The following is a 20,067-nucleotide window of genomic DNA, read 5'->3' on the forward strand; positions in this document are numbered from 1 at the left end:
GGGCCTGGGACTTGGGTTTAAGCGGTCTGCAGGCCTGGCAAGGCAGGTCCCAGGAGAGAGGCCTGTTCACTTTCTTCGAAACCCAGCATTGTGCTCACTGCACCAGCTCTGCTTCCTACTCCCAGGTGTTTCGGGGAGACATGAGCCCACAGAGCTCAGACCACAGACAAGGGTGGCCAATCAGACTGTGAACAGTGCCTCAAAAAGCAGTTGACCGATGGAACAATGACAGATGTGCCAGGGCAACCCCTGTACACAGAGGCAATATGGGGGCGTCCAGGAGCCGACCTGGGCTTTGTGGTGAGTCGGGTCCAAGCACAGCCCTGGCCCACCCTCAGTTCTGGTGACCTTAGACGCTACTGGCCCCCGAGGCCACCGGGAATGATGACACTGTTACCAGAAGGATCTGTACAGCTGAGGCCCTGGGAGCCTCCTCCAGGACAAAGCAGGGCTTGGGGGGCTTTCAGGCCCAGGGGTGCAGCTGGGCCTGAAAGGGGAAGGACAAGGTGGACAAGCCAGCATGTGGCTCGAGTCTGGATCAGTCCCCAGCAGCGGCTTCGGCTCCAGTCTGATAAAAGGCCCATCACTGCGTTAGTCCCCCAGGACGGCGGCTCCTTCCCACCACAGCACCGTGTACCCCACAGCCCACACCCCGCAGCCCATCGGAGTTCACAGCAGCCTCGGGACCAGCAGGCGGGTCCGATGAGGAAGCAGACCCAGAGAGAACGCAGGCCTTGTCCAAGGCCCACAGTGACCACAGGCCAGCTCCACACCCCAGTGCTGACCCTGAGACACTTGCAGCCAAGGATCTGTGAGTGCTGCAGACAGAGGAGCTGACAAATGCCATGGGTGGGACCCTGAGGGTGGGACCCCACAGCCGAGGAGCCCCCCTCCTAGCAGGTGCCGTAGGCTTGTCTCTGGCCACCCTGTGATGCCCCACACCAACGCCCGGCTTCCCTGACAGGCTCTACGGACAGGCCCACCGTCCTGTGGGCTGCAGCCCAGACGGGACTCTCAGTGGACCCCCCAGCTCTGACAGTACAATCACCAATTGGCACTGCTGTGCCAGACACGGTTCCAATTACTGCACGCGGATTCTCTCCTCCACCGCCAGTGGCCCCACAGACAGGTACTGCTGTCACCCCCTTCGACAGATGACAGTAACTGAATTCAGCAGCAAACCAGGATGAGCCCAGAGAGACGCAGCACACACGCCAGGTGAGCGCCCCCCACCCCCAGGCCAGGCTGGCTCTTGTTCTCCGAGGTCACAGACCGAAAGCGACTCATCAGAGGAGAGAACTGGGCTGGCCTCCTCCGGAGGTGCCCCAGCCTGCTGCCCGCCCACCCCATTCACCTCTCCTGGCAGCAGCCTGGCCCACGCTCAGGGACGGCTGTCAGGGCTAAGAACCCGTCTTTCTGTCTTAAGCTCACTCTTGCTCGATGGCACCCTGCCTGCTTTTAGGACCGACTTAATTCAGTTCTGGACTGACGGCCTCTGTGACTCCACTGTGTTTACTGAAGAAGCACTTACTGCCTGAGACCCACAATCTGCGCAGACGTGATCAGGCTGTACACACACTCTGAGCCGGACGGCTCACGGCTGCCTTTCCTGCGCTGCGTCACCAGGCGTTTGCCCAATGACGGAACCCCTGGCCACCCTACCGCAGGGCCGCGTGGGCCACTGAGGCTGATTACGGCCAGTCCTGTCAGTGCCCCCACAGGCTGGGTGGGCTCAGGCCACTCACCGTGGTCTCGTCTTCATGGAGCACCTGGTCATAGCCGCTGAGCGCGACGCAGAAGATGATGGCCGTGACGTCCTCGAAGCAGTGGATCCACTTCTTGCGTTCCGACCGTTGGCCCCCGACGTCGAACAGCCTGCCAGAGAGACAGGGAAGCTGAAGTGGAGGCGGTGAGGCCCAGACAGGTGACCGGGTGCCTGGTCAAGCTGAGGGGCTGGGGGGGGACCTGCCCAGAGGCTTCCCCCAGGAGCCCTGCCTCAGGTGCTGACAGACTGACACTGCCATCCTTGCGGTGGGGGCAGCCACCACTGCTGTCTGTCCCATGACTGGGCTGTGCTTACATGTAGTGACTCAAAGACCTGCCCTCAAATCTCAAGAATTTCGCTAAGGGGTGATCCTCAGGTAGCCCCCTAGGAAACCCCTCTGCGAGGTCGTCCTGTCGGGGCAACATGCACATCCTGTTCCAGGCTTTCTGAGGGTGTCTGTTCATGTCTGTGCTTTGGAAAAAGTCCCAACCAGCCAGGGAGGCAGGCAGGCAGGGACTGTCACCTGTTCTGTGAAGGACAAGTGAGGTACGTAGGGGTTAAGTGTCCAGGGTGCTGGCGGGCGGGGGTCTGACCCCGGTCTGTCGCAGACAAAGCCTCTGACCTCTGTCCTGCGCCACCTCTCCTGGGCAGGTGGGTGCCCGCCTCTCCTCCTCTCAGACACCAGCCCTCAGGGGGCACGAGAACTGTGGGAAGAGACTGTGGGCAGGTGGGGCCACAGCCTGGAAGAGCTGGGTCTCACACTCTTGCAGCCTCCTCGGCCTGGGAAGCCTGTGGGCTCACAGCTGCGGGGGGCTGGGCCCTGACCTGCGTGCATAGGGACCCCACGCCCTCCAGACAGAGGCCTGCAACCAGTGGCTCGGCGCGGGAAGACAGGTTTGGTTCTTGTCTGTCACCACCTACCCTGGATCCTGCTCCCTGCTTTGAAATACAGGGCGCTGGCTGATGGCCTCTGCGGCCCCTAAGGATGCTTCTTCTGAAACTGCCTGCTGGGCAGTGCTGAGCCCAGGTCCCCACCCTGTGCATTTGTGGGGCGAGTGGCAGAGATTGAGGAGACTGGGAGGCAGGAGGCACCTTGTGGGGTCACTCAGCCCATGACTGTGCTCCCCAGGTTCAGGGGAGTTCTAGAGGCACCTGCACCCAATGCAGCTCCCACAGCCCTGCAGAGGCTGCCCAGGGCCCAGGGCCCAGGAGACAGTCTCAGCCCTAGTCTGTACGGGAACAGGCTGGGGCTGCGGAGGGGGGTGGCAAGTGATCTGGAATCCAGCCGTCCCAGGCAGACCAGGGCCAGGAAACAGGGCCTTACACCTGTCTGTCCCTGCGGTCCCTGCCCTCCTGGCCTCTCTTCCGGCTCCTCCGGACACCCAGCAACCACACCTAGAAGGTAGGCTGGGGCTTCTGTGCATGGAGGTCACCCAGGTGGGGACACAGCCCTCCAGCAGGGCCTGAGAAGTTCAGCCACACACCTCAGGGCCCTGCTCTGAGGTGCTCAGAGCGCCTGGGCTCAGGTTATGCCCTGTGCTTGGGGACAGCTGTGCTCCTCCCAGGCCTCAGTTTCCCCATTTGTACCAGGACAGGATGGGTCAGCTGATCCATAAGCCCCTTCCAGCTCTAAGATGATGTGGGTCCTTGGGGTTCTCACAGATATTGTTTGGGTTTGTCCCGCCTCATTCCCCATCCTCATTCCCCACCCCTCCCCACTGGTGGCCTTCGAGACAACCCATCCTCCTCCTCCTCAGATGTCACCCGGGGACAGGCTCCCCTCCTTTGTCCAGTTAACCCCTCCACATTCTTCAGAGCCCCCTCTTCCAGGAAGCCTCCCTGCTCACCCCAGCCCTCAACTTGATGGAAAACAGAGCTACAGACAGGTGCCTTCTCAAATCTAACGCTCCAGAGGCAGGGTGATATCTGGGTGCTCCAGACGAGCTGAGGCTGGCAGGCTGGCATCTCTACCCTGGCTGGGTCTCGGGAGTCCCACGGCCTCACCTGAAGTGGAGGTTCTTGAATGTGAAGTGGGTTTCTACGATGCCGGTAGTTTTGACCCTGGTTCGGAGGATGTCCTGCTCAGTGGGCTGGTAGTCGGTGGCTCCGATCCGATCCAGGCTGTCCAGGTAGCTGGGGACAGCAACACAGAGGGGACCATGGACCAAGCTCTGGGCACTGTTCTGGGCTTGCCGAGCCACCCCCCTCAGGGCCCAGTGCCCATCAGGGACCCTTGCAGGCCACTGTGCAAATGATGGCACCACCTTGTGCAGAGCCAGGGGGGGCAGGGGGTGTGAGCGGTGACTGAGTAGGAAGGGACATTATGTCCTGGCCACACATTCTCAAAGAGCCTCTAATTCAGACCACAAGGGGCTATGCACACAGTTCCAGGTACACCAGACAAGATCAAACTTCTCAATGAGACCAACAAGTTTAAAACGTGGTTTTGTCATTTCCTCATCTTGCAATCACAATGGCCAACAGCCAGGCTCTGTTCTTCACATGTGTGATCACGCTTCATCCTTACGCTCTGAGTTAAACGTACTAATCTACAGACTAGAAGACGGGGCCAGTGAAGGTCAGCACCGTGCTCGGCTGTGCGCTGGGGCTTGAACCTGGACTGCCGGCCCCAGAGTTCACGCTCAGGCCAGTTTGAAAGGTGCCTCCGAGAGGTCTCCCCGAACAACCCCCGCTCTTTCCACACTTCCTGAGAGTTTACCAAGGGGTCTGTGAGCCTCTTCCCATCTCATGCTCTTGGAACAGAAGCTCAGAGGTCACACAGCTGGCCAGTGGCTGGGCCTTCCTGGGACCAGCTCTTAGGCAGCAGGGCTCTCTTCCCATGCCACCACTTTTGGAGACAGACCAGGCCTTTGCACTTCACCCACCCAGGCCAAGCACTGAAAGGGCTTTGGGGTCTGTATGGGTTAGGTTTGAGCCCAAAGCCAGGGTAGAAGCTGGGAAATCAGGAAGGAAGGGGCTGAGTCAGGCCTGCAGGTGGTTCAGTGACCTGACGGGAGGCCTGTGAGGAGGTTGTGGCAGCCATCCAGGTGAGGTGAGGGCAGTGCTCCCCACAGAGGTAGCTGTACAGGGGATAAGAAGTGGGATGCGGGAGGAAGAGCCAGTGAAAGCCGCCTCCACGGGTTGCATGGAGCGGCGCTTGTGGGGGAAGAAGCGGAGGCTGAGCAGGTTTGCGGGGAGGGTGGATGCAGGAGTTCAGCTGGTGCGTATTAATTTGAGATGCGCTGACATGTTCACATGGGTGCTCAGTAGGCAGGACTCAGGAGGGAAGGCTGGGCTGGCGATACCAACTTGAGAGTTTTCTGGGTATACGAGGAATTGGAAGCAGTGAGGCTGGATCACCTAGGCCCACGGTGGCCTGGAGGGGAAGAGGTTCATGGAGGGGAAGGATTGAGCTTGGGGCCTCCAGGTGGGGACAGGCAGGGGGTGGGGAGGGGGTCTGAGGAAGGGACGCCAGTGCGGAAGGCGAGGACCAGGAACAGAGGGGATGGCACTGCAAGGACGGTCAAGTGCTGCTGTGTGAGGGGGCGGATACTTCGACAGCAAGCACCCATGAGGTTTGGTGGGGAGCTGGATTTGGAAAAGCCAATCCTAACCAAGCCATGGAACTTTATTTTATAGTCTTTGCTTGGATGTGCTCAGGTTTCTGGGACCTCATTCAGAGGGGAGAGGAGAACCAGCCACGTTCAGAAAAAGAGAGAGGGCAGCACTGGACCTTTCCCTCTCTCCTGAGCCCTGGTGCCCTCCCCTCCAGCCTCTGGAGGCTGGGCTGGGGTGCATGGCGACTGGGGCTCTGGGCCTCAGGGAGATACTCACACAGTCTAAGACGTAAGTGGAGCCCCTGGAATTGTGCCATGAGACAGACAGCCCTAGTAGGCCTCCCTCTTCCTTCTGTCCCCACAAAAAAAGATGAAACACAGAAGACCTAACCGTAGGTGAACGACAGAATGCCAATACTATAACCTTGGCAGCGGGAAATGGGGAAGGAGGCAGGGACAGGAGAGAAGGAAGGCGGATTTCATTAGCTTACTTAGTGGGGAGTTGACAAATACAGACTCAAGGTTCTTATTTAAAGTTATAAAAGTAACTATTGGGAGAATTAAAAATAATCCTGTAACTAGCAAAAAAACGGGGTAGAAGTGGAAAAGAGGAGCAAAGTGGAACACTCCAAATTTTATAGCAGGAGTTGGTACATACTATTTACAGCAGGAGGGCCAGATTTTTCTGGACACTGCTTGGACAAATCAGTGGAAATAGTAAAGAGTGGGAGAGGGAACAGTCCTGGGAGGGGACGTTTACTACTAATTATATACATTTCCGTGTTATAAAAAATGTTTTTTTTTTCCAACGGATTTGTTATAATTGGTTAAATGGGTAAAAATGTAAATGGAGAGCGTGAATTGAAGAGTCACTAGAGACAGACTGGGCCAGCTGGCCCTGAGGGGCCCCTGAGGGTTGTGGGGGGCTGTGGGAAGGCCCTGGACATGTGCCCAGAAGGGGTGCAGGGAGCGGGAGGAGGAGGGAGGACTCTCTCAGGCCTGAGTGGCTCAGGGAAGAGCTGGGTGCAGGTCTGTCATCTGAGTGAGCACAGGGCGCTGTGGACATGAGCTCGAGGCTCACAGCCCTGCCCATCACGGTGTCCCTGAGGGTTCACCAGGGGCTGGGACTCCCGGGACCCAAGCACTTGCCCTGTGGACAATCTAGGTGTGCAGATGGCCTTCCTCAAGTCCCTCATTTGTCAGCCGCTGTCATGGCCAGAGAAGAAGTCCCAATGCCCATATGGAATGCTCTTTTTGTGGCCCTGGCCTCTGCTACCTCAGCATCGTGTAGACCAGGGGTTCTCAATCTTGGCACTGCTGACATTTGGGGCCAGATAATTCTTTGTTGTGGACTGTCCAGCGCTCTGTAGGGGACTTGCTGGCAGCCCAGGCCTCCACCCACCAGACGCCCATAGCACCATCCTAATCGTGACAGTCAGACATGTCTCCAGATCTTGCCAAATGTCTCCTGGGGGCAGTGGCCCTGGCTGAGAAGCCCTGGTGAGGGTGCCTGAATCAGATCAGCGTCAGAGCACACGTGGCCTAAAATAGTAGGTTTAAGCCCAGAGGCTCCCACTGAAAACCTGAGCGCTAGACTGCAAAAGTGGGACACATTTCCTGAAAGCTAGGGTGCAATCCCACTATCTCCAAGACAGAAGAAGACATGTTTCCAACCAGTGCAGACCATCCCAGGGACTGAACCTAGGGGCCAAGGCCATGTCACCAGCGAGGACCTCATTAGAGATACCTGGGGAGACAAAGCTGCAGCGGACGGTCCTGGGATCCTGTCGTCACACAAAGAGCCCCAAGGTCACTTTCTCTGCCTGTTCTTTCCTCCCCCTCCTCTGGCTTTTAGTAACCCTCTTCCCACTTCCCATGGCTTCATTCCCTCTTCTTCCCTTCCCTTCCCGTCTCTTTCCTCTCTGCTTTCCTTCCTCTTATTTAGTTATAAGCCTGTATTAAAGTTTATTTTTCATTATTTATTATGTTTATTGGATGGATTACATTTTCCTTATTTTTAATTTTAAATATAGAGGAATGGAAAGGTTCTTTTTCTCTAAAATAAAACAAAATGGTACCAAGTAAGTTATTTTCTGCCTATATGGCTCTTGATTTGCATTTCCAGGGTCAGGGGTTCTCCAGAGCAAGCAGGTGACAGGCCCTGCTGTCCGTCTGGGAGTCCCGCTGTTTGGCTCTCTCTTGTGTGCCCCCCGGTCCCTGCCTCTTCCGCATCCCGGGGACAGCAGCAGAAGTTGCTTCCTGCTTCCTGTTCCCTGCTGTCACCTGTGGCAGATCTTCTAGCAGCTGTGACTTCAGCCCCACTGACCCCCATCCCTGTTCACGCCTGTGTCACCGCCGTGCGGGCAGCCACCCTCCTGCCTGGGACACTCACTATTTGGCAGAATCGTTGAGCTGATACTCCCGGGACCGGTTGAAGCACTCCTGGATTCCTGAGTCACCCCAGAGTCGCATCATGGCAGAAAGCAGTTCTGGGGAGAAGGGCTCGGTGTCTTCCATCCGACTCACCACGTCACACACCATCTTGGCATCGGCCTGTGAGGAAAGATGGGTGGTAGCTTTGAGGCCTTGGTGGGGACAGAAGCCTTGGCTGGACACCTGCCAGGGCATCAGCACAACTCTCAGCCTGAAGCCTGGTCAGAAGCGAGCCACTATCTGAACATGCCCCGCGCCTCTGGATACACGCAGTCTGGTTTCCTAGGACCCTGGGGGATGAGTGTCATTGTCTCAGCTGTCAGGCCCTTGTATCGCAGAAGTTCTGAAGCAGCAGTTCCCAACCATGCCCCGTGCCCCCCTAGGGTCCTCCGCCGGCAGGACAGGGAGTCTGCGGGGCTCTGCTCTCCACCCTCTAATCCCAGAAAGCTGAGCAGCTCTGCTTCCATTTATTTTGAAAACTGGGGTTCTGCGTAGTATTTGTTGGGGGAAAAATGTCAATGTTCTTGGCTGATATAAGTTTCTAGACTTCTTACCCCAGGTGGGGCAAAGTCTCTGAAACTGGGCATTTTGGTTATTTGAGCATTCAAGTAGCAGAAGGACAGGGTCCGGTGGAGCTGTACCCTGGGGAGGGTGGGGAGCACCCAGGTTCGTTCCCTAGTCAGGGCATATGGTGAAAATGTCTTAAATCAATCATAAATCTCTAGAACTTAGGTCCTTGGCTGGCCCGAAGTTAAAACTTTTTAGTTACTTGTTTGCCCTTGGTCTGTGGCCTGCGTTTCCCTGGGGTCAGGAAGAACCAGGCCTGGTTAAACAAGGGCAGGGTGAAAGGTGAACAGTGAGGCAGGGAGCACACCCTTTCTCTGCCTCCTGCCCCTTCTTCCATTGTCTGAGGGGGTACAATATGCATAAGGCACACACGCGTGGAGGCCGAGACTCTGCTGGAATTGCAGACAAAGGACTCCGTAATGAACACGTGTCTTCCCTCTTCCCCTCATCTTGGATAGCAAACAGGGTCACCCATCTTCAAAGACTACAGCTGAATGCACACACCACCTAAACCAGGAAGGTGGTGGTCCCTGAGGACTCAGAAGGCTCTTAAAGTCACAGACTTCACCGTCACCAGCACCCTACAAACGCATGTAGCATGTGACAGTTTACAAAGGACGTTCCAGTGTACACACACTATTTGCTTAGAATTTCAAACCACATCACGAGGGGATGCGGGAGGCTGCATTATGGGCCTGAGTCTTTGCATGACCTGTGTCCTTGCCCTCTGCCCAGTATCTTTGCATTTCCTTCCCCTACAGGCAGAATGTACTGCCTCTCGCCTCGACTGGCGGAAGGACTCACTCCAGCCCATGGAAAGGTGTAGCAGTTCTGCACCCAGCCCTTAAGAAGCCTCGCAAGTTTGCACTTGTCCTCTTGGGCCGCAACCATCATCATGGACCTGCCCAGGCTCTCCCATTCACCCCAGGAAGAGGGTGAGGGGTGCATGGAGCACAGCTGAGCCCACCCTGGTCTCAGATGCTCAGCTGAACCCCTGCCCCGTGAAAAGAAAGGATTGCCGTTTTAAGTGTCTGAGTTAGGGGAGGTTTGTGAGACGTCTGTGAGATGGCACTGTTGTGATAATAGCTAACTAGTACAGTGGTTGCTGTGTTACTATCCCCATTTTACAGGTCAGGAAACTGAGGGTCAGAGAGAGATGGCAATCACCCATGTTCACAGGTGGTTAAGTGGCAGAGCTGGGACTCAAGATCAGGAGCCTAACACCACAGAGGACAGATCCACACGTGCTGAGAGCAGTCACCAACTTACAGAAACTGCCAGCAAATGATGCCTGATGGAGTGGTCCGCACCAAGGGTAACGTGTTTCCAGAAAGGTCTGTGCTCTGTTTGAGACGACCACTGATTTACTGTCTAGGTCGGAGCAAGTGAATGTGAAGCAGGTGCTGTAGCCAAGCCCCACTTATACCTGGGCCTGTCCCCAAGGCTGCCTTCAGAGGGCTCCTGCAGGTGGACTGGCCTCCTGCCTCTCCTTCTGGGTGCCGCAGGCCGCACGGTTTGGGAGTTAGTGCCCAGGATGGACAGGAATTGGTGGGCAAATACCCCAGCTTCCTGGTCCTCACTGGGAGACAATTCTGCGATGTGTCTGCACAGTCTCCCAGGAATCCGATACAGCCTGGGGAAGGCTGGACTAGAAGATGTCCTGGGACTCGCCAGTGCATAGCCAGGGCTCTGGGGCTGTCTGCCCAGCTTCATCTCATCACTGGGGTGCGAGGTCTTGTGCTGGCGGCGCCCCGGCCCACCCTAGCTCTTTCCGCAGGTCTTCCCCAGCTCAGTCTATGGCACCACTATGGGTCCAACTGCGCAAACTCAAAGACTAGGAGTCTTCTTGGCTTTGCCACTTCCCTCCACTGTCTAGTATTCTGCTGGTTTTTCTCTCAAGTCTGTTTCAGTCAGTCCACTTCTCCCCATCTCCTCTCAGACATGCCCGAGTCTAAGCCACCACCACCTTTCTCCTGGCTGCCCCATGCCCCCTCCCAAGGACTCCCTGCCTCCCTTTTGCTTCTCTCCAGTCTGTTCCCCACACAGGAGACCAGTACTTTCCTCCTAACCGATTCTCCCCATCTCCCTTAGGAAAAGAACCTCCCAAGCTTTAACTGGGTACACTGACATCCAGTTACAAGACCACATTCCCTAATTTTGCTTGCAGCTAGGTGTGACCATGTGACAAATTTTACCGAAGTGTAGTGAGGTCTTCGGGAAAAGTCTTTTTAAAGGGAAGGCACACTCTTTTCCTGTGATTTCTTCTTGAAGCTTGGACCTTGGATGTGAGAGCTGGAGCTCTAGCAGCTAATTTCGATCATGAAGACAATATCTACGCCTTAGGGATAATGGAACAGTAATCTAAAAACAGCCTAGGTCCTTAAAGAACTTTGTGGACACTCCATACCACCTGGACTTTATTTTTAATTTTTATTTTTTTACATTTAGAGTCACTTCCTATCTTATTTAAGTCATTATTCTCCTAGTCTCAAGTATTCACAGCCAAATCCAATCCTAATGGATGTAATAACTCTGCCTATTAAACTCTTTCAATACCTTTCCATTATTCCTAAATTCCAAACTCCTTACCTTGGCCTCCCAAGCCCCACGTTTCCGTTCACTGCCAGGGCCTTGGAGGTGCCCAGGTGTCCTCATCATCTGAGACTGGGATGGCTTACGTCACTTTAACAGTCAGATTTTCAAAACGCTTCCTTCCTCTTCAGGGCAATGTGGACTTTTCAATAAGCATCAGTGGCAAAGAGGCTTGGAGCTAAAGTGTAATAAAGAGTCTTTTCTCTCCCCAGAGATGAATGCAACAAATATGGAGGGAAGTAAATAGGAATTTTCAGTCAGGTGACCTGGGTTCAAAATGGCTCTGCAGCTTTTTAGCCATGTGACCTTGGATAGACCGCTTAACCTCTCTGAACCTCTGGTCTCATTAGTTTCCACCTCACAGGGTTGTTTGTGCAGATGAAACAGGCTAAAGATGTGACACAGCTTTGCAACATAAAGAGCCCTGCAAATGTTAGTTATTATAAGCAAAGATGAAGTCCCTCAGACACAAACAACAAGCTGACATAAAATCTGCCTGCTTGGTACAGACTGCAGACCAGCATGATGATTTGATAACAATAATCATAGTAATTATAATAATAACCCCTTCCATTTGAGGAGCTACTTTGGCTCTTTCCGTTTTCCTCCATCTCTAATCTTTTAGGCTAAGTGAAGTGTGAGTACGTGCACACACACACACACACACACACACACACACACTCTAGTTGCAGGGACAAGCCTCCATCAGGCCTCACTGTGCCCTGCCCTGCCCTGCCCTGCCCTGCCCTGTACATTATAGTTGTCCCAGCTGCCACCAGGGGGCAGAAGCACACCGGTCAAGGTAAGAGGGAGCTGGAGGTGGACAAGCCAAGCCCAAGGGACCAGGCAGGGCAGGGCCAGGCCCAATGGGCATAGCTGCCTTTCTTGGCTGCCAACTCTGCTAAGGGGAGGAAGCAGAGAGACGTCAGCTGCTAGAGGCCTGGCCGACATGGAGAACGGCAGGGGAGGGGAGCAAGGAGCATTCTGGGTACTTAGTTATGCCAGACCCATGCCACCCAGGCCCGTACATCTGAGGAAATGGAGCAGTCATGTTCTCTCTCTCACACACAGGGGAGTGAGTAGCCCTCCCTTCTTCTGCAGCGGGGCCTTGGCATGGTGGGGGGCAGCAGTGGAAAGAGGGGCCCACTCTTCACACCCTGGGCAGGGGCCTGCTTTCCTAGCCCTGGGCTGGCAGATCGCTCCCTAATTGTGACTCTCAGTGAAGTAGTGCCACCCCAGGGACGTTTTCGACATTTGCGAGGTATCTTTGTTAGTGGCAATAATTGGGGCTCTATAGGCATTTAGTGGTTGGGGACCAGGTGAGCTTGGGGCTCTTTCTTTGCTTGGGCCTAGGGGTCTTCACAAGGCCTGTGCCTACAGCATGCTGTCAGGTCAAAGGGTATCTGGGGTGGGGGTGGCGGCTGGGAGACCTCAGAGGTCTACCACTTGCCTTAGGGAAGGAACCCTTCCCAGTTCCCCTGAGGGGTCCGACAGCAGAACCAAGGATTTGGTGCCATTTCCAATCCTGCCTCCTTTCAATCTGCCATCCCTTCTCCATCCATCCATCCACACACCCCTGTTCTACCTCTCTAGGCTACCTACCTTCCTCACATCGTGCATCCACCCACCTACCCGTTACATCATCTACCATCAGCCACCCCGTTCATCCATCCACTCACTTCCACACCCACCCACTATCCCTTTACCTCCCTTCTGATCTTCCAAAGCATCTGTCTATCCCTTAATTACTCATCTGTGCACCCATTCCTTTCATTCCGCTTCCATCTATCTAGCCACCCATTTACCCACCCACCCATTTACTCATGTATCCATTGCACACCAACTACTGAGCGGGTCTTGGCCTTAACAACTTTCATATTTGCCATAAAGAGGACATACTGCTTGAATCTCCCCAGCCTGTTAGCTGGTGCCCTGAACACACCAGGTGAGAAGTGTCCCCTTGAATTTCCTTCCCTCTGTCCCATGACCCATCTTGGTCAGGGGCCTGTGGCCTTGTTCAGGAAGGCTCTCCTAAGATCTCTAGCTGGGTTCAGAAGGTAGCCCAAACTTCCTGGGGTCTTCAAGGATTTGTCCTAAGCCCTTCTGAGGAGCCTCTCCGTGTTGGGCCCAGCCTACATCCTGTGGAGGCAGAGAAGGCTTGGCTTTTCTGAAGGACCTCACTTTCTGAAGGATCGGTTCCCCTTGCAGCCTCAAAACCCTTGGATCTTCCAATTGTTGAGAAGCAGGCTTTTCTGCTGGCTTTTCTGTGGCCTGAGTCCCCTGTCACCAGTTCTGTCACTTGACACCAAAAAGTGTCAGGCACAGTGGACAGGCGAACGACCAAGCAGGCACTATTCAGTCAAAAGTAAACTTTAAGGGGCAGAATTTCCAAATCCATGATGCCTTCACCCTCTGCCTCCTTTTTCCTGAGCTCAATGTTCTAAGACAGGAGAAAATAACTAAAATTGGAAAGGCTAAGTTTCTAAGAAATGAACAAGGGCAGAATGAAATTACCCACACAGAGCTCAGTCAAAGGGAAAGAAAAGTGATAATGGCCAACCTCGTCTCTTCAGAACACAAAGTAACGATGGTGAATAGTTTAATTAGAGCTGCCTCGGCTGGGAGATATCAGCAACACAATTATGGGAGAGAAAAGATGGATGCTGGAACACTACACACATGGCAGGGGGTTGGGGGGGCGGGAGGAGACGGGCCAGTCCTAAAGATGACAGGTTTGGCTGGTTGGTGCCCCTCCTCAGGCTGATTCACTGACACCCCTTCCTGTCTCCTTGTCCTCTCCCTGAAGACATCACTTCCCATCCATTAAAGTGATCAGATACTGTTTTCTTCTCGAAAAGGAGCATGTCACCCTGCTTCCAGGATCTCAGGGCCACAGCCTAGAGTGGTGCATCTGGGGTCAAAAGTGGAATTCAGCCTACATTCTCTGACTGGCTACGGGACCCTGGTCAGATCTCATCTCGTCTCAGGGTCTCAGTGTTCCCAAATGCGCAAGGGAGGAGTTGGCTAGATCAGTGGCTTTCAGAGGGTGGTCTGTGGACTCCTGGGGATCTCTGAGGCCCTTTCAGGGGTTCACAAGATCAAAACTGTTTTCTGACAATACTAAGGCATTACTGGTCTTTTTAACAGAGTTGATGTTTGCACTGAAGGTGTGAAACCAATAGTAAATAAAACTGCTAGCCCCTCAGCAGGAAGCAGCGACACCAGTTGGTCCTCTTTGCCACCGTGGATTCACAGTGAGAGGAATTCCCCTTTTACTCAAGAATGTCCTTGATGTAGTAAAAATTATGAATTAAAAAATCTCCACCCTTGAGTACACACATCTTTTTCATATTCTATGGGACAAAGTGTGCATAAAACGCTTCTGCTGCAAACCAAAGGATGATGGTTATCCTGAGGAAAAGCTGAGCTGCTGGCTGTGAGAGTCCATTTTTTCATGGGACACCACTTTTACTGGAAAGAATGCCTGACAAACAATGGTAATTCAGACTTGGGTCTTTGGCAAACATTTTCTAAAAATGAACCAAGTAAGCCTATCACTTCAGGGAAAACAACGAACACATTTGCTACCAAAATGAAAAACTCCAGCTTTCAAGTGAAAAGCCAGAATTTTGGAACTTGTATTTATCACTGTACGCCTGTCAGCTTCCCCATAGCTAAAGACTGTTAGGAGATATAATCAGGGTTGCAGTTAACAACTGTGCGTTATTGATGCTGTATGCTACACCGTGCCCACATTTGGAAGATCTGCGTAACTCAGTGGACCAATAGTTTCCAAACGACCAAAACGATGTTAAAATCATGGGTGTCAGAGACCCATTCAAAGTGCAAAGTAGAACAATGGATTTTTAAAAAGACTTCATTTTTTTAAGAGCAGTATTAGGTTTACAACAAAATGGAGAGGAAGGTGCAGAGATTTCCCATGTGCCCCCTGCCCCCACACGTGCAGAGCCTCCTCCGTTGTCAACATCTCACCACCATGATGCATTTTTCTTTTTTCTTAAACCAAGGATGAACCTGACACATCATAATGACCCACAGTCGGTAGTTAACCTTAGAGTTCACTTGGTGTTGTATACTCTGTGGGTTTACACATATGTATAATGACATGTATCCACCATCACAGAATCATATTTTCACTGCCCTAAAAATGCTCTGTGCTCTGTCTAGTCATTTCTCCCTTTCCCCTCATCCCCAAAACTATTCACATTTTTACTGTGTCCATAGTTTTGCCTTTTCCAGAATGTCATATAATTGGAATCAGACAGTATATAGCCTTTTCAGACTGGCCTTTTTTCACTTAGTAATATGCATTTAAGGTTCCTCCATGTCTTCTCATAGCTTGATAGTCCATTTCCATTTAGGGCTGAATGATATTCCATTGTGTGTATGTAACACAGTTCATATACCCGTTCACCTACTGAAGGAAATCCCGACTGCTTCTAAGTTTTGGCATTTATGTATAAAGCTGCTATAAACACCCAGGTTTTTGTGTGGACATAAGTTTACACATCTTTGGGGTAAATACCAAGGAGTATATTGCTTAATTGTATGATAAGAGTATGTTTAGTTTTATAAGAAACTAACAAACTGTCTTCCAAAGTGGCTGTGCCGTTCTGCATTCTCACCAGTGATGAATGACAGTTCCTGTTGCTCCACATCCTGGCCAGCATTTGATGTTGTCAGTGCCAGATTTTGGCCATTCTGATGGGTGTGTGGTGGAATCTCATTGTTGTTTTAATTTGCGTTTCCAGGATGACATATGATGTGGTGTATCTTTTCATACGCTTATTTGCCATGTGTATATCTTGCTTGGTGAGATGTCTCTCAAGGGTTTTGGCCTATTGTTTTCTTATTGTTGAATTTTAAGAGTTCTCTGTATATTTTGGACTGCAGTGCTTTATCACATGTGTCTTTTGCAAATATTTTCTCCCAATCTGTGGCTTGTCTTCTCATTCTCTTGACACTGCTGTTTACAGAGAGGAAGTTTTTAATTTTAATGAAGTCCAGCTTATCAATGATTTCTATCACAATTGTGTCCTTGCTGTTGTATCTAAAAAGGCATTGTCAGACCCAAGGCCATCTAGGTTTTCTCCTATGTTATCTTCTAGGAGTTTTATAGTTTTATGTGTTGCATTTAGGTCTATGATCCATTTGGAGCCCATTTTTGTGAAGAGTGTAAAGTCTGTGTTTAGATTCTCTTTTTCTTCTTTTTTGCATGTGGATGTCCAGTTGTTCCAGCACCATTTGTTGAAGAAACCGATGGATTTTAATGTAACAGAATAGGAAAGGGTCATTGATATAGTTTCAGATTGCAACTATCCTTTAAAAAACTAACACTTGTCCAGTTTTGGTGAGTAAGTATAATAGATTTATTACAGTTATTTTTAAATGAATAAATATTTTAAATTTTCCTTGGTTTTAATTTCTAATGCAATAAAAGTTGATAGCTATGACCTATATAAACAAAATGCTTACTGGGGTCCTCAATTTTAAAGATTGCAAAGGGGTCTCAAAATCAAAACGCTGGAGAAATGCTTGGCCAGATCGTTCTTTCCCAAACATTACTTTCTAACACTTTCAAAACTTCTGCCAAAGTCCGGTTCCACCTGATCACTCTCACTTACTACTTTTCATGCACATCTGTGTACTTTATAAACTTCATGCCATATCCCCGTGGTCAATGAAAAACTTGTGTGAAGTGTTTTAAATAGAAGATACTCACAAAGAGAACTACAACGGAAGCAGAACACTAATAGTAAATTCTAGCAGGATCCTGCCGGCAATGAGCCTTGGAGCTGGCAACACACACACACACACACACACACACACATACACACACACGCACACACACACGCACCTGCTCAGAACCCTGAAGGTCAAGGAGGACGCTATGAGATAGTAACAGTAGCTAGTATGCAGTGAGCACTTCCTTTGGGCTTTGTTGTATTGATGTTCACAAGTATTATTATTCCCCCCCTCTTATAATCAGAGAAACCACAGCTCAGATAGGTTATGAGACTGGCCCAAGGTCACTCGGGTGGTGAGTGGTAGAGCTGGGAACTGAAGTCCAGCTGTCTGCATCCAGAGCTCACGCTCTGTAATCCCCGTGCAGCATTGCTTTCCCTCTGCTTTAACCACCTCATCTTCCCAGGGGAAAATGGAGGCCTGGTGAAGGAGGTGGGGCCTTGTCCAAGGTCACCCAATGAGCCTGGGGACAGTGCCAGGCCGAGCCCCGATCTGGAGACTTCTCCTTGAGGGAAGGGTCTAGAAAAGCGGGCACTTGGGACGCTCTCTTGCTGCCATCACTGCTCTCCTCAGCCCCGCTGCTAAGGGGACAGAGCTCCCAGGGGACCTGGCTTGTGTCCACCTGGGGACCCAGTGTTAGCTCGTTGATGCTGGCAGTGTTTACATGGAGCAGGTGGGATAGTGACAGGTGTAAAAAAACAAGGGTGACAAATACTCCCATCAACTAAAACATAGGTGAGGCCAAACGGTGCCTGTGGCTGGGCACCAGCTGAGCCAGGCAGAGGTCCCGGCGGGCCGCCCTCGGCAGGGCAGGAGGTGGAAGGTGCTGTGGGACCAGGCTGGATGCCAGCTCCCCCGACTCCCAGCACCTGGCCACGGAGAAGAGCAGGGGATGGAGGAGCTTGGGCTGAGTGAAGCCTCTGGGGGCCTGTCTCTCACATTATGTCAGCAGGGAGGGAGGAGGGGGAGCTGCACCCTCCAGGGTCTGCTTCCAGCTCAGGGCCAGGTGACAGGAGCTGCTCCAGCCTGGTTGTTGCCACTCGGCAGTGTCTTCTAAAGCCTGGGATCAGAGCACATGGCCTGCCCTCCCTGGCACTGACACTGGGGGACTGTGGGCAAGGTGCCACTACACAGACCTGGGGATGGGGAGGGCAGCGCCTGAGGCCTCCACTCTGCCCTGCACTGGGTAAGAGCCGCATGGGGCTCCCTGAGCGAGGGGGGCGGCAATGGCACCTCCTATCCAGCCGGAGAGGGCTGAGGCACTGGCTCAGGCTGACCCTCCATCTCTGAAACTGCAGGGCCACAGAGGATGCCGCTTGGTGCCACCTGGGCTCAGGTTCCACTCCCCTCCAAGGCACTTCTGTTTTCCTCCCTCTCTCTCTCCTCTCATCCCTTCTCCGTGCCCTTCTGCCTCCAGCCCTGGCCAGGGCAAAAGCCAGTCCATAGAGCATCTGGGCTGGAGTGAGAGCAAAGGAGTCTTTTCCTCTTGCTGCATGGCTTGGTAAGGGGAAGGCAGGCTAGATTTCAGCCCTCTTGTGGCCCCTGCAAGCCACAGGGACTGTCCTACATGTCACAGACTGCCATGTAACTGAGCTGCAGTCCATGGAGTGTGAATGTAAAGTGTGCCCATTCTGGGTCAAGGTTCTTAAGATGAAAATATGTCCCCTCCCTCCTCCCCCTCCACCCCTCCTGGACACAGAGGAGGACAAAGTCCTGGGGGTGGTGGTGGTGTCATAAGATGGAAGGGGCTAGTCCATGAGTCACCATGTGGAGGAGAGCCGTCCACCCACCCAGAGCACCTGCCCGAGACTATTAGATGAGCAAGAAACAACCTTCCATTGCATTTGAACCATGAAATATCGGGGGTGTGTTTGTTGTAGCAGCTAGTGGTACTCTTACGGATACAACGTTTGTGTGCTTCCTCTCTTGGCTTTTGTTCCCTGGGTGACATGTGGCCTCTATTTAGTCCTAGGTTATAGATGCTCTAGTACTGTCCTTCTTCCACTGCTTCAATGATCAGTAGCTTGCCCTCTCGATAAGCCTGTAAGCTGGCGAAGGGTAGAGGTAAGATTTCTGGAATACCAAAGAATCGGTGCTCCCTCCCCCACTCTCCTCAGCCAAAGGAGAAAGGCTTGCCCCAAAACGGCATTGCCCAAGGCTCAGTCACTCACATACCTACCACTGGCACAATTTTTGTTCACCACTGTATCCACAGAATACTGCGTGGCACACAGTAGGAGCTCAAAAAATGATGGTAAAATTCTGCTGTGTTTATATATCACCTGTACTATAATGTACTTAATATTTTTCTTTAGACTTTCATCCACTTACACTTATTTCAAGAGCAAGGAAATTTTGTATCATTAACAGTAATATCTGCAAAAGGATGCTGGATATGCTAGTTTTTATCTTTTTCTAATACGCACTGAAATAAGTTCATAACTACTGAGATAAAAGCCACAAGCTCATCCTTCCTGCTAGCGCCAATCAGCCCACTTCGCCCACGCGGGAAGCCTGCAGCGTGAGGCAGGCAGTGTGAGCCTGCCCAGGAGAGAGGAGTCCGGCGGGCCCTAGGCAGGGGCGGCTGGGGACAAGCCACCTCCCCTCCCCATTCTGGTGGCCCTGGCCCTCCTCCCACCCGCGGGGCCTTGGCTTTGGGTTGTGTGAGGCCGGAGGTACCACCCTGATTTCCCGGGAGTGTGCACTGCTTGCGGGTGAGCGTAGCACAGGATCGGGGCGCACTGCCAGCTCCAGCCTTCCATCGGCCGCAGCCCTCCTGTTTCCTTTTCCTGCCTTGGTTCTTTGGGTTTGGTTTCAAGAGGGAATATGCTCCCTGGAGGTCGCAGCTCCAAAGGAGTCTGTGGCCTTCTCATGGGAAGGGGAGAAGGGGGATGTATGCCCTGCTTGCCTTGAGTGGGGGGTGCAGCAACAATGAGTCTGTCCCCAACCTCTTATCCCCCCAACTCCAGCAGCCAACTTGAGACCTCACCTTTGTGGAGAACTGATGGCCCTAAATTGCCTGGACACCGACGCAGGGGAACTGGGGGTTCTGGCCTGCTGAGCAGCTTTGTTGTCATGGCGACTTCTGGTCTCCTAGCTGCCAACCTCCTCTTAGAGCAGGAAGGTGAATGATCAGCCCCGAGGCCAGTAAGGAAGTTGGAAGGGAGTAGGGAGGGAGGAACCCCCACCCCCATCCTGTCCTCCTGTCCCCAGCAGCCCCGCGGCTGAGTGGCACCTGCCCTCCAGTGAAGTGGGCTGTCCTGCTGTCCCCCACGCACAGGCCGTGTGAGGCCGAGACACCCTATTCCTGAGAGCCACTGAAGCCAAATCCAGGACTGCCCCATTCCAAGCCTCTGTGGCCCCATCAGCCACCAAATGAACTTGAGC

The 20,067-nt window shown here is 52.8% G+C and overlaps 1 protein-coding gene across 2 annotated transcripts in view; it reads right to left on the reverse strand.

Moving 5' to 3' along the window:
• GNAO1 (G protein subunit alpha o1) overlaps window positions 1-20,067 on the reverse strand; it is a 143,384-nt gene that overhangs the window by 17,211 nt on the left and 106,106 nt on the right. For both annotated transcript variants that reach the window (XM_074314863.1, XM_074314864.1), the window contains exons 4-6: window positions 7,715-7,875; window positions 3,770-3,898; window positions 1,746-1,875 (exon numbers count right to left, since the gene is read on the reverse strand). In XM_074314863.1, the coding sequence (XP_074170964.1) occupies window positions 1,746-1,875; window positions 3,770-3,898; window positions 7,715-7,875 (420 nt within the window). The remainder of the gene's footprint in view (window positions 1-1,745; window positions 1,876-3,769; window positions 3,899-7,714; window positions 7,876-20,067) is intronic.

Source organism: Rhinolophus sinicus, linkage group LG11 (genome assembly GCF_036562045.2).
Source record: "Rhinolophus sinicus isolate RSC01 linkage group LG11, ASM3656204v1, whole genome shotgun sequence".
Classification (NCBI taxonomy): domain Eukaryota; kingdom Metazoa; phylum Chordata; class Mammalia; order Chiroptera; family Rhinolophidae; genus Rhinolophus; species Rhinolophus sinicus.